The sequence below is a fragment of the Pristiophorus japonicus genome, chromosome 23 (genome assembly GCF_044704955.1).
Source record: "Pristiophorus japonicus isolate sPriJap1 chromosome 23, sPriJap1.hap1, whole genome shotgun sequence".
In the NCBI taxonomy this organism is placed as follows: Eukaryota; Metazoa; Chordata; class Chondrichthyes; family Pristiophoridae; genus Pristiophorus; species Pristiophorus japonicus.
Window position 1 is genome coordinate 43,841,816 of NC_091999.1, and position 16,577 is coordinate 43,858,392.

General features: G+C 42.6%; 1 gene segment (V, D, J or C); it reads right to left on the reverse strand.

The window, feature by feature from the left end:
- Window positions 1–1,282: 1,282 nt before the first annotated feature.
- Window positions 1,283–14,425, reverse strand: LOC139235508 (Ig heavy chain C region-like). The segment is given in 7 exon segments: window positions 1,283–1,674; window positions 2,588–2,896; window positions 4,848–5,165; window positions 5,812–6,111; window positions 13,413–13,457; window positions 13,928–14,254; window positions 14,380–14,425. Coding segments are annotated over 7 exon segments (1,737 nt in total).
- Between the last annotated feature and the right edge of the window lie 2,152 nt (window positions 14,426–16,577).

The window sequence follows — 16,577 nt, forward strand, 5'->3', positions numbered from 1 at the left end:
ATGTATGTCTTTATATGTAAGTCTATGTGTGTTTATGTGTAATTGTGCACTTACACAAAAACACACACACTTACACAAAGTCATCAACATACTTCCATGTGAACACACACAAACTCACTTTCACATTTATTCTCCCTGGCTCTGTGTAAATGTGTTCTGTTTGAGGAATTATGTGACGTCAGCTGAAAGAATGCAACGATTCAACCGATGGGCCTCAGAAACATCAGGGACACAACTGTGAGAAACCCGCAGTGGATTCAATCACCAGTTTAGATATGGCCCATTAGAATTCAACATGTTTGTTTACAATTAACAGGGACTGCTGCACCCCCAACCCTATTTAAAAATATTACGTGGAATAAATAGTTATTTCAGAATATAATACTCATGTGGCAAATTTAAAATATTTAGACCATGGTTTAGAATCTCACATTGTACTGATGCCAACTTAGTCCATATAAAATAGGGTGGTTCACTTCCCATGTCCCTGCAGGGGGCGCAGTGGTGATTACATGAATTACACATTGCCCTTTCCCCTCTCGCTGGTGGATGTGATAGGTCCAGTAAGCTAATAATTACCCTTTACTCTCTCACAGCTGGGGGAGTGGGGAGCGACAGTAGATTACCAATTACCCATCACAATCTCTGCTGGGGGAGTGCCTGATACAGTGGGTTAACTATTGCCCATTTCCCTATCTCTGGTGGAGGAGGGAGTGTACAGTGGGTTAACAATTGCTGTTCCTCTCACTCGCTGTTGGGGGAATGGTATTAAAGTGGCCCAACAATTACCGTCCCCCCCCCCTCTCTCTAGTTAGGGAAGTGGTTCTAAAGTTGGTTAACAATTACCCTTTCCCCTCTCTCAGGTGGGGAGTGGAGGTACAGTTCGTGTTCGTGTGTGGCACTCACTTCAGTTCCCCGTGGCTGCAATATGAAACTGACTTCAATTCTGAATTTGCGGTAGACAACCCGAGAAATAGGGACACCGAGATATAAATGTGCTGCCTTTATTTATCGGAAATAGGAAAGGTAGGAAGTTTGTGAAGTTACTTTCATGAATCCTGTAAAGATAGAGCTTCACGCTGTCTCTAGCCCATGGTGTTTCTGCACTGGGAGCTCTGGCTGTACAAGCCTTGGACCAGAGAACAGCAAACCCCCTACTTCGCCCTCACATTGGCCAAAATAGGAAACACAATTAATTGAGCGGCAGTGTGTTTAGCTCACTGTTGGAAGGAGAACACTTTATTGGTTTCTATTTAAGAACTGAAAGGCAATCGAGAGATTGTCATTGACAAGAATTGACGGTGTCCATCAGAACAAGGGAAATGTTCACAAAACTGGGTTTACCGCTGGATTTATTGACGATTCTGTTGGTGATCTTCAAGGGGATCGCTTCATGTCCCACCACACAGGAGTAAGAAGCGCCGCTGGCCCACTCCTCGGCTGCAATGGATAGCAGGCTGTACATGAAGAAGGAGCTGCTGCCGTTCTCCGCCATCACCTCGGTGTTCTTGTAGTTGCCGGAATCCACCGGCTTGTCATTGACGGTCCATTTGACAAAGATCTCTCGGGGGGAGAAACCTCTCACTAAGCAGCTGAGGCTGACCAACCTCGGAGCGGAGACTTCTTCTACCGAGGGCAGGAGGACAGACACGGCCGGTTCCCGCCGATCTTTTGCTGTAGAACAGTTAGAATAAAGTTCAATGAACTGGACAGTTCCAGAGACAATGGGGGTGAACTTTAACCTAACGGAGCGGGCGGATTGTGGTCGTGGAGGTGGCTAAATTGGTAAAAATCGATATCCCGACCTCAACGCGCCCACTCCCGGTTGTAATATTATAGTTGAGTAAAATATTTAAATGAGAATGGAATCTTCAATTTTAACCACCATTTGCTGTTTAACAGTCGCTGGTCCAGTTTGACACACTGTGTAAATCCCTGCAGTTACAGCGAGGCGGGGACTGCTGCACCCAGGTGGTAATTGCCCTTACACCTACCCCTGGATCCAGGGTCCCTGCCTAACCCACCCCCCGCGATCCGAGACCTCCTCACTCGGCTTCCAATCCTCCCGTTCTCCCGGGTGGCCTGTGAGACCACCGCCCACAACTCGCCTTCCTTATTTAAATTTAGCCAATTTCAGGTGGTTAGATGTGAGAGAAATGGACACTGCGTTGAATTTTAACGCTTTTCCTTTTCCCCTCTGGGGCCTTTCTGGTTTTTCATCCCGCAGCAGAGGGAACACAATCTTTCTCTCTGAAATCTTGAAGGATTGGTCTGGAAAATTACATAGAATTTACTGCACAGAATGAGGAGATTTGGCCAACTGGTCTATGCCGGTGTGTATGTTCCACACAAGCCACCTCCTAGCTCACTTAATTTAATCCTAATAACATACCCTTCTATTCCTTTCTCACTCATGGACTTATCCACTTTCCCCTAAAATACATAATGTCAGGTCACAGAGTGCAGAGTTCGTGGAATTACCAAACTGAATGATCAAAGTAGCCCATTAAACATTTTATATAATGATTGGCTCTTGCACATGCCTTAGTCACAGTATCTCATTTATTGCAACAATCGCCCCGCTCACCCTTTTCCTTGTGGATGGAATCTCTGATCGGAGTCGGCATATCCTGATGGCTCACAACGCAGTAGAACTTATCCCCACTCAGCCAGTCTTGTGTCGAGATGTTTAAGTTGCTGATCACGCTGTTGGGATCCTCTCCCGGTTGGACGGCAATCTCTGATTTCAAAGCCTCCTTTTCTCGGGTCCAGGACACGGTGAGCCCATAAGGAGCGTCAGACACGACGCAGGTTAAGGTCACCGTCGCCTCCAGTAAGACCTGTTCCAGTGACGGTGGGCGAAGAGTGATTTTTGAATCACTGCATGGGACATCCACTGCGAAACAGGAATGAAAGTCAGGAAAAGCTGCAGCTTCAGAATCAGGACACCAATATTTAGCCTTAACTCTTTCAAGGGGAATATATCACATTTGAGGTATCAACCTCCCGCTGTTGCTTTAACACCGTTATTGGAAGGACAATTAATTGGCAACGATTCCAGGAGAACTGTAACATTTCCTGTGTATTTGCAGCCAGAGACACCTGTAACGGGCTGTGAAGCAAATACCCGGAGTAAAATGGGAATTCTTTAGGGCGCAATTATGTTAGGCATTGAATAGCGCTCTTCCTGAAATCCCTTGCTCCTTTACACCCGTCTATAGATACTTGCACCCAAATTCATCTCTGCTGGTTATAATAGCTGAAGCCCGAATAGCCCGAGGTTCAAGAGGTCGACACCAGCATTATACTGGTTCAAAACCAGTGTCAAATTAATTTCAAGATTTATGGGACAACAGGAAACAATGTTAAGTTTCTGGTATCTTGCTGCGTTTTTTGTTGCGGTGAAAATGTGCAGTAACCAGTCACAGCCCCCGTCTGAGGAGAAGTGCAAGGTCGGGAGAATGGAGTTCCAAGGAATCTTTATGGTGGGGCATCATTTGTAATGGTGTGAAGTAGTTTTTTTAATTTCTGTAAATACTGAATATTTATCATGTCTGGTGAGAGAAAGTCAGAGTGAAATATGACCTCAGGGCATTAATAGCAACATAGGAACAGTAGGTGGCCATTCAGCCTATCCATCCTATCCCGCCATCCAGTTAGATCATGGCTGATCAACACTCAACACCATCTTCCCGCCTTGATAACCTTGCCTGACAAAAATCTATCAATCTCAATTTTCAACTTTTCAATTGAAAGCAAGCATCAGCAGCTTTTGGGGAGGGAAATCCCGACTTGCACTATTCTTCCTGTGAGGAAATTCTTTGTGACATTACCTCTGCAAGGCCTAACTCTAATGTTAAGGTTCTGCTACTTGTTCTGGACTCTCCCATCAAACTAAATAAATGTTTCTATATCTACTCGATCAATTCCATTGATAAACTTAAACACCTCAATTGGATCATCTCTTAACGTTCTATACTCGTCTCCAGATCATTTTACATTATAGGCCCGGTTTAATTCGGGTAAACGTGCAGTTTAGCGCATCCACGTATATCCTTCCTGAGGTGCGGAGCCCAGAACTGGGCTCAGTGCTCTGAATGGGGTAGATGCTCATTCTAGCAGGGTTCCTGGACAGTTGGCAGGAAAGGGTTCCAGACTCCTACTGACACTCCGTATATGATCAGCCAACTCAGGATAAACCTGTGACTAAGGACACTTCACTCACTGCCTGACATCAGAGCAAGGGGAAAACTTCTTTGGCGAGGTTAATAAAGCTGAGCAATGAGGAATCCTGAACCAGAAGATAGTGGATTGAATTCACACTCCAGATACTTGATCACAAAATGTAAGCTGAGTCTCCCAGTGCAGTACTGGGAGCATGGCGCAATGTCGGAGGTGCCGTCAGTTGGATCAGGTGTTAAACCGTGGATCCATCTGGCCTCTCAGGTGGAGGTAAAAGATACCTTGGCATTATTTCAATGAAAAGCAGAGGAGTTCTCCCTGGTAGCCTGGGAATATTTATCCCTCAAGAAATATCACTCAACAAAAAAAAATGGTCATTATCACACTGTTGTTTTTGGGAGCTTGCTGTGCACTAAATGACTGCCGAACTTTGTACATTACAACTATGACAACATTTCACAACTTAATTCATTGGCTGGCAAGCGCTTTGGTTCAGTCTGTGGTCGCTGAAGGCGCTGTATAAAGGCAAGTTTGTATCGCAAGAATACACAGACTGCATGATTGGAAATTTGGAACAGTCCTCTGCTTTTTACTAATTCCAATGAAACACCTGACTAGGTCAGCGCTCAGAATGGTCTGGAACCTCCCGGGATTGTGCCTCTTACCCTGAGATCTGCTGAAGTTACGGCTTTGCGTGACCCCTTCATGAGTGACTTGGCAGGTGTAGACCGAGCCGGTGAACCATTCCTCGGCGGGGACTGTCAGCCGACTGGCCGTCGAGAAGTTCCCGTTCACCTCAAAGACGGGAGAGGTGACGAAGCCCGAATCCAGGAGTTGTCCACTCTTCAGCCAATTCACGGTCAGTGACTTTGGCCGGAAATCGATGATTGAACACACGGCGCTTGCATATCTGCTGGTGGTGATTTGTTCAGTGGAACTCAGCGTGAGGACAACAGTTGGAGGACCGATGTCCGGTTCAGGATCTTCAAAAAAAAACATATTACTGACATTGCTTGTAAAATAAATGATTAAGAAATGCAAAGTGTCCTTATATTTTAACAGGTTCTTTGCTATCAGACTAACACTAACCAGGCATTTACAGAGAGCAGAACTGTGCACTGTATTCTCAGTGTAATATGCAGACCAGAACTGTGCATAATATTCTAAGTGCGATATGAGGTCCAGAACCATGCACAGTATTCTAAGCATGATATGGAGACCACAACTTTATGCCGTATTCTAAGTATGAGATCGAAACCAGAACTTTAAAGAATATTCTAACTGTGATATGGAGACCGGAACTGTGCATAATATTCTTAGTATGATATGGAGACCAGAACTTTAGACACTAATCTAAGTATGAGATGGAAACCAGAATTGTGACCAATATTCTAAATGTGATAAGGAAACTAGAACTGTGCTCAGTATTCTAAGTATTATGTGGAAATCATAACTGTACACAATACTCTAAGTGTGATTTGGAGACGAGAACTGTACACAGTATTCTAAGTATGATAGGGAGAGCAGAACTGTACACAGTACTCTAGGTGTTGTCTTACCAAATTGCTATACAAGTTGAGCATAATTTGTCATCTTATCATTGTTTGCCCTGTAACCCACATCACTAACCTGGCATTGTGATGGCCCAGACCGACACACCACGTCGAACCTCACAGAAGATTGTGCTGCTCCCCACATCTGACTTGGTGATGGTTAACTGGCTGCTCTGGGTGTAGATTCCTTTCTTGTTGAACACTGACGGGTAGGTCTTCAATGCAGTGGTGATAGGATCTTTATCTTTCTTCCAGGAAAGGCTGGTGATATCGGGGGAGTAGTCCATCGCCAAACAGCCGTATGTGATGGAGCCATCGGTGCTGGGTTGTTCACAGGAGGAGAGCAGGGCGTAGAGATTGGGGGGAAACGGTGTTACTGAGAAAGAATGGCCCATTGAACAAGTTAGACTCTGTAATCCATGCTTATAAAAGAAAGAAACAACTCGAAATTTGACTGCAGAATAAACTAATTCCACCATTTTCCCATCAAAGACTACACGGGCATTTGAGCTTCTGTCAGTTCCTTTATAAGCACCTGTCGATGCCCTGGTCAGGAACACACCTTTCTATCCCCGAGCTCTATCACATTACACAACAAGAACCTTTACACAACTCGCCAATAAAGAATCCTTCATTGGTTCATACAATAGAAGAACAGAGGCATGTTCCTGCTATTTCGGCCTGCATTTATTTCTCAATCAGCACCATTTCTGGTCCTTTATTTAATTGCAGTTTGGGGAAGTTCTCTCTGTGCACATTGCCTGCAGTGTATCCCAACAAAACAATTGTGACTGCACTTCAAAGTAACAGCGGAATTCCTGCTTCGGACGTTAGCAAAAAACCCTCTAAATTTGCCTACCACATAATTCAACAGATAGCATTTCCATAGTCTAGTTTCTAAGATTCAAGCTGGAGATGAATCGCGATTGAGTCGAATTTCTCCCTTATTTCCTCAGCATTTGAGGAAGAGCGATGTCACTCAGTGCAATGTGATCTGGGCTCTATCCCATCCTATTGAATGCATGCCTCTTGAGTTTCCTCCTCCATCCCATTCAATTAATAATCCGAATAAAATACCATTCCAAAATCCGGTTAATTGGAAGTTTCTCCTTAAATGGCCCATTTCAGTTCCCATTGCTGTTCTTGTTATATAACAACGACCTGGACTTGGTTATCGGGAATACAATTTCGAAGTTCGAAGATGAGGCAAAACCTGGCAACGTAGCCTATAGTGAGCATGAAAGCAGCAGACTCCATGAGGAGACAGATGGACCAGTGAAATGGGCCGGGACATGGCAATTGCAATTTAATGCGAATCATTGAGAAGCGATGCACATTGGGTGGAAGATGGAGAGGCAGTGTAATCTAAATAGTATTGTTTTGAGGGGATGCACGAACAGAGAGTCGTAGATGTACATATTTACAAATCTTTGAACGGGGCAGGGCAAACTGGTAAGACAGTTATGAAACATTATGGGATACTTGACTTTCTAAATGGGGAATTGACTACAAAAACAAGGCGGTTATGCTAAACATACAGATCACGTGTTAGGCCTCAGCTGGAGAATTGTGCACAATTCTGGAACAACAATGTAGGAAGGATGTCAAGCCCTTGGGGAGTGTAGAGGGGAGGCTTTTACCAGGATTATGCCAGGGATGCGGACTTCAGTTATGTGGAGAGATTGGAAAAGCAGGGATGTTCTCCTTAGAACAGAGGTTAAGAAGAAACGTAAGAGAGATATTCAACATTATGATAGTTTTTGATAGAGCAAGTAGGGAGAAACTGCTTCCGCTGGAAAGTAGGTGGGTAACCAAAGGTCACAGATTTAAAATAATTGGCAAAAGATCAAAAGGGAAAATTGGGGCAATTGTTTCACACAGAGGGTTGGTAATTTCAGGAATGCTCCAAGCAGATCCTCCTGTATGTCAGGAGGACACATGTGCACGTTTACAAGGAAAACCCAGGGGAGTTGGATTAAATTGGACAGCTCTTTCAGAGCCGGCACAGGCACGATGCTTGAATGGCCTTTTCAGTGCTGTGAGATGCTATCATTCTACACGAGTCAGTGTGAATAGTGCTTCTAGATTTAATGGAAGGAAACGCTTCATATTTTGGACACCTCTACCAGATCTATTTTTACTGTTCGTTATAATGAAAGAGGATATTTAAAATAAAGGGATCTTATAAATCTGACGCATATTAGTCAATCGCATGCTGTTATAAAGGCTTAAAGTTCATTGCGAATGATGACTTATTGCAGGTTGACTCTATCTCTTTAAATGTTTCACAGAATTGCAGCTCAGTGACTGTGCACCTTGTGTTGTGACCCAGGCCAATAGCTGCATCTCTCATAGTTTGTCCCTACCTTTAACCTGCTCAAGATGAATTGAACAACATAATGTTTCTAAACACGAGGTCCTCATGACTGTTATTTGAAGCGGGAGTCTCGATATCCTCCATTTAAATTGTGAAAATAACTTACAGCCTCCCAACAGATCAGAACAGCCGCTGCTTTCTGGAGCGTTATTCACTTCCTGAAACGGTTTGTTCTGAAAGTGAGCTGAGGATCAGGCCAATCGTGTTCAATAGAAATCTGATGCTCAGAATGTTCAAACATGAATAACTCATTAAAAATTTGGCATTTTTTCAGAAAGAATATAAACATCAATGAATGTGCGTTGTTTAATCTGGGCAATCGGACGATTTATTGTTTATATCTGGCACGAGTAGTTTATCTGCTATCTGTTAGTGGCAGATAACGGTGCCTTGAACATTGCCTGACCAAGCACTCTCAGGTCAGATACAGCACGATACAAGAGCAAAGCTCCCGCTATGCTGTCGTGTGGGTCAGGCCAGGTATAGCAAGGGTTACACACAGAGTAATATGTTATCTGTACTATCCCGTCAAACATTCCCAGCTCAAGTACTGCAGAGATGTGCTACGAAATGTCTCCCCATAAAATGCATTATCAAATTGACCGATTATACTCAGCACAATTATCACACGTACAAAGAAAAGCTTCCCATACACTTCCCCTTTAAAGCACACCAGCTCACCTATAGCTCTGATTAAATAGAAGATCAATCTATATTGAAGGACCCAATTAAGCTCCACGTCCTTCTAAATAAAAGGTTAAATGTTGATTAAAGCTATCTCTGCAATGTCCCATCAAGCAATGCCAGATAAGGTAAAGTATGGGTTAGTTGCAGAGTAAAGCTCCTTCATCACTGTCATATCAAACACTCCCAGTGTAGTTACGGCACGAGTTAGATAAACAGTAGATTTCCCTCCACACTGCCAATTAAACACATTCAGGACAGGTCCAGTACGGCTTGGATAAAAAATAAAGCTTCCTCTACAATGTCCCATCAAACACTCCCAATACAGGTACAGTGTAAAGCTCCCTCTAGAATGTCCCATTAAACATTCCCAGGGCAGGTACAGCATGGGTAGATACAGACTTAATCTCCCTCTACAGTGTCCCATCAAACAGTCCCAGTGCAGGTACAAAATTGCCAAAATAAATTGGAGCATCCATCTGATCAGACGAGGCACTGCTTTCCTGAAACTGTTTGTTCTGAAAGTAAGCTTAGGATCAGACCAATCTCATTCAATAATTAGCTGATGCTCAACTGTATAACAATAACTAATTCAATATCGTATTAGTTAGATGCAGATTGAGGTTTCTTCAATTTGTTTTCGAAAATCACTCGAATCAGATACAGGACAGATTCGATAGAGTAAATCTCCCTCTTCACTGGTCTGTCTGGCGCTGTAAGGTCATGTAAAGCAAAGGATGAATGCATATTAAACTGCACTACCCTGTAAGACGGGTCAAATATAGCAAGGTTTAGATTCCGAGTAAAATTATTTCTGCACTGTGCCATCAATCCACACAGGGCAGATACAGCATCGGTCAAGATACAGAGTTGAGCTCCCTCTACATTGTCCCATCAAACACGCCCAGAACAGGTACAGCATGGGTCAGCACAGAGTAACATTCTCTCTACACTGTCCCATCAAACACTCCCAGGGCACGTACAGCATGGGCTAGATACAGAGTAAAGCTCCTTCTGCACTGTCCCATCAAACACTTCCAGGGTAGGTACAACCGGGTTAGAAACTGATTAAAGCTTCTTCTATTGTCCCCCCGTGGTGTTTCGGAACTGCTCCTTCTGACTGTCAAAAGCTGGGTTACTGATCTCATTTCAGCGGCGACTCCTCAACCTTAAAGTCAATCTTTTACGTTTCTCACATATACCAGTTTTTTAAATAACTGAGTTAAATGACACTCCCCGCAATACACGATCACAATCCAGAAGTTTTGCAACCCGTCAGGAGGACTGATGATTCTCACACAGTGAGCAGGCGCACAGGAACAGAACTGACACAAACGGTGCAACAACGGTGCTCCAGTGAGAGAGACCAGTTCTATCTGTTAATTTCAATGAAGCTGTTTGATTTCTAATTTATTTCTTGTCAATTACCAACCACCTCAACTCTGCAGATTTTTTGAAATTAAACTGATCTTTATTTGAGAAACTATTCAACATCCAGCCATTCCTCCCTCTCGGTCGACTATCTTGTAAACCGTGTAAAAATTAATTTCCCTGAAAATAAGTATCTGGAAATAATTCTCATTCCACGGAAAGTGCTGCGCGTTAAACGGGACTAGCTAACTGCGTAAGAATGTCACAATCCAGGAGACATATACATTGAAACCTGATCACCCACTGATTTGACATATTTGCAATAGTAAATATAACCTGTAAAATCATCGAGGCAAAATCAACTAAAATATTAAGCGATAGCTTATCGAACTCAGCACAGCCGAGTTATACATGCATTATCTTCTAAATTAATTTAGGAATTAATTAAACATTCTCTCCAACCCTTGTGTTAGTGTAATAACTGTAATGTTGACCAGTATGCAATGCAATTGCAAGAGATCATTTATGTTTAATGAATTAGAACGAATATTACATTTTAAGTTTGTGTTCGTGTTAGCTGATTATTGGAAATACTCTGAGTACCTGTCTGGCACTTCCTCCTCAGAAGCACACGTACCTGGAACTTTTGAAATTAACTTAATGTGCTTGAATTTCAGTCTTACTGATACAATTAATGAATAATAATTTAAAAACCTTTTCTGCCTGGCAACTTGTGATATATTAAGGTTTACTCAACTTACCATAACAATTCATCAACAGTAAAATATTAAGCAGCATATTAATACATAAATACAATCAGAAAAATAAATTATTTTTACTTAACTCAAATCACATTTGACTAATTGACGCTAATTACGCAGTTCTACGTCTGTCCCGTTCTCTACCGATACATTTTTAAATTCTACATATTCTGACATAACAAAAACTGCGTCTATTTTCAGAGTACATTGCACATGATGGATTGAGGAGTGGACTATTTTAAATAGTTCACTGTCCGGCCCGGGTCACAAGTCCGATGTGCTGTAAACCACTTGTTTACTAAACTGGACTCTCGAGCTGAAATATTCTCCACAATCTTAACTTCCCAAAAATGGTTTTCTTAATTAAAACCAGTTTGCAGTCAGTAGCAGAACTTCTGCTATTTAATAACACAGACAATCATTTACAGTTCACTCCCATTATTCACACAATGCCCCCAAATTAATTATTAAATACATTCTGCTATTTCTTGAAACTAATTTCCAGAATGGTTAGTGTAAAACTGTAGGATAACAAATCATTCAGGCCATCTGCCACACTGAACCTGAATGAGAAAATGGAGGAGAGACTTTGTTCATCAATTTAATATTAATAATAATTAACATAATTCTCAGATATGACCTGTGCTTTGTCTACCGTTCTATCCCTTATATAGCACCGCTTTGGGAGAAAGGAAGTTGTGTTAAATTCTAAACAAGATGAACATTTTTTAAGTAAATTAATCTGCTTGAATTTCAATGGATTATTTGCCTATCTCCAGCCTATGCAGTCTTGAATTTGAATATAATCACATGAATAATTATTTGACTGCCGGTGACGCCTGACTCACAGCCGCTGATCTTGCAAACTGTTTAAGATTAGTTTAGTGATAATTCTATCGGTATCAAACAAAACACAATAGTGATTCAATAACAAATTTCGGTTGCACAGTAAGAATTTCATATTAAATTGACAAAATGCAATTTACAACACGGCTTTGAGTTATAATTAAAGACACTGCCGATCATCTCTGTAAACAGGAGGTAAAAAGTAACTGAACTCCCGACTCAAACTGAACACACGGTGGAATCAATATGTTGTCAGTGAACTAATTGCAGGCATAATTAATAATTGTATCCAGCCTCTAAAAGTTTCTGCTCCTCTTAATGGAGCCCAGTGTACAGCAGGATTTTGGAAGGCAAATAATATTAAGAAAATTATATTGATATTATAACATATTTTAATAACATTGGAAGATATTATCGCATTATAATATTATAATCGGTTTGTTAATCGTAATTTATTTCAGCTACAACCTGAATAATTGCTAATTATATAGCTGGTAATTACAGTTACGTTTCACTCAGTAAATATCAGCATCGTAAACATAAATTTATAGTTGAATATATAATTATCACCAATAATTGTTATGTTAAAATATATTTCAATGATTTCTGATTCCTAAAACCTTCCTGTTCTCTGCCTACAATCTGCTTTCAAACAGTTTCAAACACATATCTTGTTTGTATTCGATCAGGAACCTGCTGCTGCCCGCTGTCACCGATATTAAACATTGTAGAAACGCGAAATAGTTTCACAAATTTTTGGTATTCTGAATAACACCGGCACAAACTCTCCTCAGCAGATCAATACTAAATCACATCACTGAGGGGCGGACAGAACCTTTCATGAACAGATCCTTCATTCTCTAAACCATTTCAGCAGAATTAAATGTATCATTGCAAAAAGTCTCTTTACAGAATCACCGAAGCCGCCTAAAACTAAAATAACTTATGATTGACTTCAACTGAAATATAAAATAATGACAGCAGAATTGTGATTTGATGGATCATGTAAAATACATTAATGTTAATATTATAGCATATTTTAATAATAATGGGTGATATTACTACATCATTATAATGTTAGTAATATTAATTTAAATCAGGTCCATCTGGAAATGTGTTAAATTTTCAGTCCTTAATTACAGCAACACTTCAAGTATTGAATCTGTGCATTCGGGAACATTCGGTCAGTAGATGACAAATGTAATTTTCACTAAAATCTTTAAATTCCTTAAGAATATATATTGAGCGCTAAGATTTATGTTATGTGTTTAAAATGTTCTTTCAAAAATATTTAAACACAATGTTTGTATTCGATCAGAAAAATCGCAGCAATCATAGGTCACCGAGATTAAACATTGCAGAAGTGTCAAACAGTGTAACAACTTTAAAGGATTTAACGTAACTCAAGCACAGAAACTCGTTAGCAGATAAACACCAAATCACTTCAACAACAACTTATGTGGAGAAACAGTTGAATTCTATAATCACTTTGTAGCAGAATTACATAAAACATTGAAAAATCTCAATAGAGAACCCACCGAACCCAAGTTTCAGTGAACGAAATAATTATTAAAATAAAGAGAAATGTAAAATAAAGGCACAAATACAACAGTTGCAGAATGTAGGAATGTTCCTTACCTGCAATCACCGTCACCATGGTCCCTGGTCCCCAGTAGCCCATGGCGTCCTTATTCCCGTGGTCCCACAGTGATAGGAACCCGTACAAATATTGCATTCAGTCTCTGCTCAGTACTGATTCTCAACATTCATTCGAAATACACATGCACTTCAAATACAAATTCGCTTCTTATCAAGTTTAGAATTTAGCCAACAGTTTGTAGAACAAATAGAAGGAGAACACAGTTCTCACCAGCTCCCTGCAGGTATCAGGCACAGTGAATCGAGCATCATGTCCAGCTGGGCAATTGTTGACACTGTTAACATTAAGCAGGAGCACAACCGAAACCTCCCTCAGTACATTGGTTACAGTGTTATATTTTCACCATTGAATTATCAGTGTCTTAGTTTTGTAAGAAGCGGTTTGTGGTCTGGTTTTGAACAATGCCGTTATCATTGCATTTGACACAATTACTGACCGTCAGGTTATGATGGACGTTATTGAATTCCCCCTCGATCTGTTCTTGTACGGGTCCAGCCCTGGTTCCTCTCGCTGTGGTGCCTTGCACAGTAATAGATGGCGGTGTCTTCGCTCCGCAGTTTCTTCATGTCCAACGCGAAGATGTTGCTTGAAGTATCTTTGGACACAGTAAATCGGCCCTCAGTCCCCGGGGTGTAATGCTTGTCCGATGAACTGTAATATCTAATCAGCCACTCCAGCCCCTGTCCGGGAACGTGGCGGACCCAGTACATGTAGCTGCCACCAAGATCTAAGCCGCTGGTTTTACAGGTCAGTCTCAGGGAGCCCCCGGGAATCCTGGTCTCTGCCTCGGGCTGAGTCAACACCATATCCGACTGGACACCTGTAGAAATAATCAGAAACCCCGAGGATCAATCCTGTTGAAACGATTCCTAATTCTGTAACATTCCAGAGAGACTAACACTGAGACAGGAACAATGAAAGACTTGGACAATAAAAACTACTCACGGGAAAAGAAAGCCAGCAACAGACTGAGAGAAATAGCCGACCTCATCCTCCTGGCAATGTGTGGTGAATGATTTCGGCAAGAACTCACTGGGCAAACGCACTCCCAGACTGTTGTATTGCGGTCCCAGTGACCGGCAGTTAAATACCCGGGAGGTGGGGGCGAGGTTACAGGCGCCGCCCGTTGATTCCCTGATAGAGGCGGATTCTGGGTCCACGTCACTCCTTCCACATCACCAACAGAATGGACTCACATCTGGACTGTAAATAAAATCAATTTATTTCCTCACTGCTTCACAGGGTCGTGAATCTCTGAGATTGAAATACATTATCAGGTTCTAAAGACACGGCCAGTTTGTGTTTCTCCATCTCCTGCTATATATCCATGCATCTGTACCAATAAAGTATCCCCTATAATCTGAATTGTTATCACTCTATGTAACCGAGTGCGGGAGATGGGTATAAAAGATGGGTATAAAAGGCTCAGCAGTCCGGGGAGCGTCGGGAGACGCGGGAGTCGAGAGAGGCAGCGGCCTATAAAAGGCTCAGCAGTCCGGGGAGCGTCGAGAGACGCGGGAGTCGAGAGAGGCAGCGGCCTATAAAAGGCTCAGCAGTCCGGGGAGCGTCGAGAGAGGCGGGAGTCGAGAGAGGCGTACTTGTGCAGCTCCAGCTGAGAGAAGTCAAAAAAGAAGTAGAAAGAAATCAATAGGTGACGTCACAGCCAACGTGGGAAGTGATTGGCTGCTGATTGGTGAGTAGTTTTTCTTTTTCTTTTTAGTCAGTAACTTTTAACATTGTTGTCGGCAATTTAAGTGTATCTAAGGGTTGAGTCATGGCAGGACAGCTCGGTCACGTGATATGCTCCTCCTGTACCATGTGGGAACACGGGGACAAAACCAGTGTCCCTGACGACTACATGTGCGGAAAGTGTGTCCACCTCCGGCTACTGACGGTCCGCGTTGCGGAGTTGGAGCTGAAGGTGGATTCACTCTGGAGCATCCACGATGCTGAGAACGACGTGAGTATCACGTGTAGCGAGTTGGTCTTACCGCAGGAGAAGGGTCCACAGCCAGCGAGGGAATGGAAGACCAGCAGGAAGAGTAGTGCAAGGAAGGTAGTGCAGGGGTCCCCTGTGGTCATCCCACTGCAAAACAGATACACTGCTTTGAGTGCTGTTGAGGGGGATGACTCATCAGGAGCGGGCAGCAGCAGCCAAGTTCATGGCACCGTGGCTGGCTCTGTTGCACAGGAGGGCAGGAAAAAGAGTGGGCGAGCGATAGTGATAGGGGATTCAATTGTAAGGGGAATAGATAGGCGTTTCTGCGGTCGCAACCGAGACTCCAGGATGGTATGTTGCCTCCCTGCTGAAAGGGTCAAGGATGTCTCGGAGCGGGTGCAGGACATTCTAAAAAGGGAGGGAGAACAGCCAGTTGTCGTGGTGCACGTTGGTACCAAAGACATAGGTAAAAAAAGGGATGAGTTCCTACGAAATGAACTTAAGAAGCTAGGAGCTAAATTAAAAAGTAGGACCTCAAAAGTAGTAATCTCGGGATTGCTACCAGTGCCACGTGCTAGTCAGAGTAGGAATCGCAGGAGAGCTCAGATGAATACGTGGCTTGAGGAATGGTGCAGCAGGGAGGGATTCAAATTCCTGGGGCATTGGAACCGGTTCTGGGGGAGGTGGGACCAGTACAAACCGGACGGTCTGCACCTGGGCAGGACCGGAACCAATGTCCTCGGGGGAGTGTTTGCTAGTGCTGTTGGGGAGGAGTTCAACTAATATGGCAGGGGGATGGGAACCAATGCAGGGAAATAGAGGGAAACAAAAAGGAGGCAAAAACATATGACAGAAAGGAGATGAGGAAAAGTGGAGGGCAGAGAAACCCAAGGCAAAGAACAAAAAGGGCCATTGTACAGCAAAATTCTAAAAGGACAGAGGGTGTTAAAAAAACAAGCCTAAAGGCTTTGTGTCTTAATGCAAGGAGTATCCGCAATAAGGTGGATGAATTAACTGTGCAAATAGATGTTAAAAAATATGATGTGATTGGGATTACGGAGACGTGGCTCCAGGATGATCAGGGCTGGGAACTCAACATCCAGGGGTATTCAACATTCAGGAAGGATAGAATAAAAGAAAAAGGAGGTGGGGTAGCATTGCTGGTTAAGGAGGAGATTAAGGCAATAGGTAGGAAGGACATTAG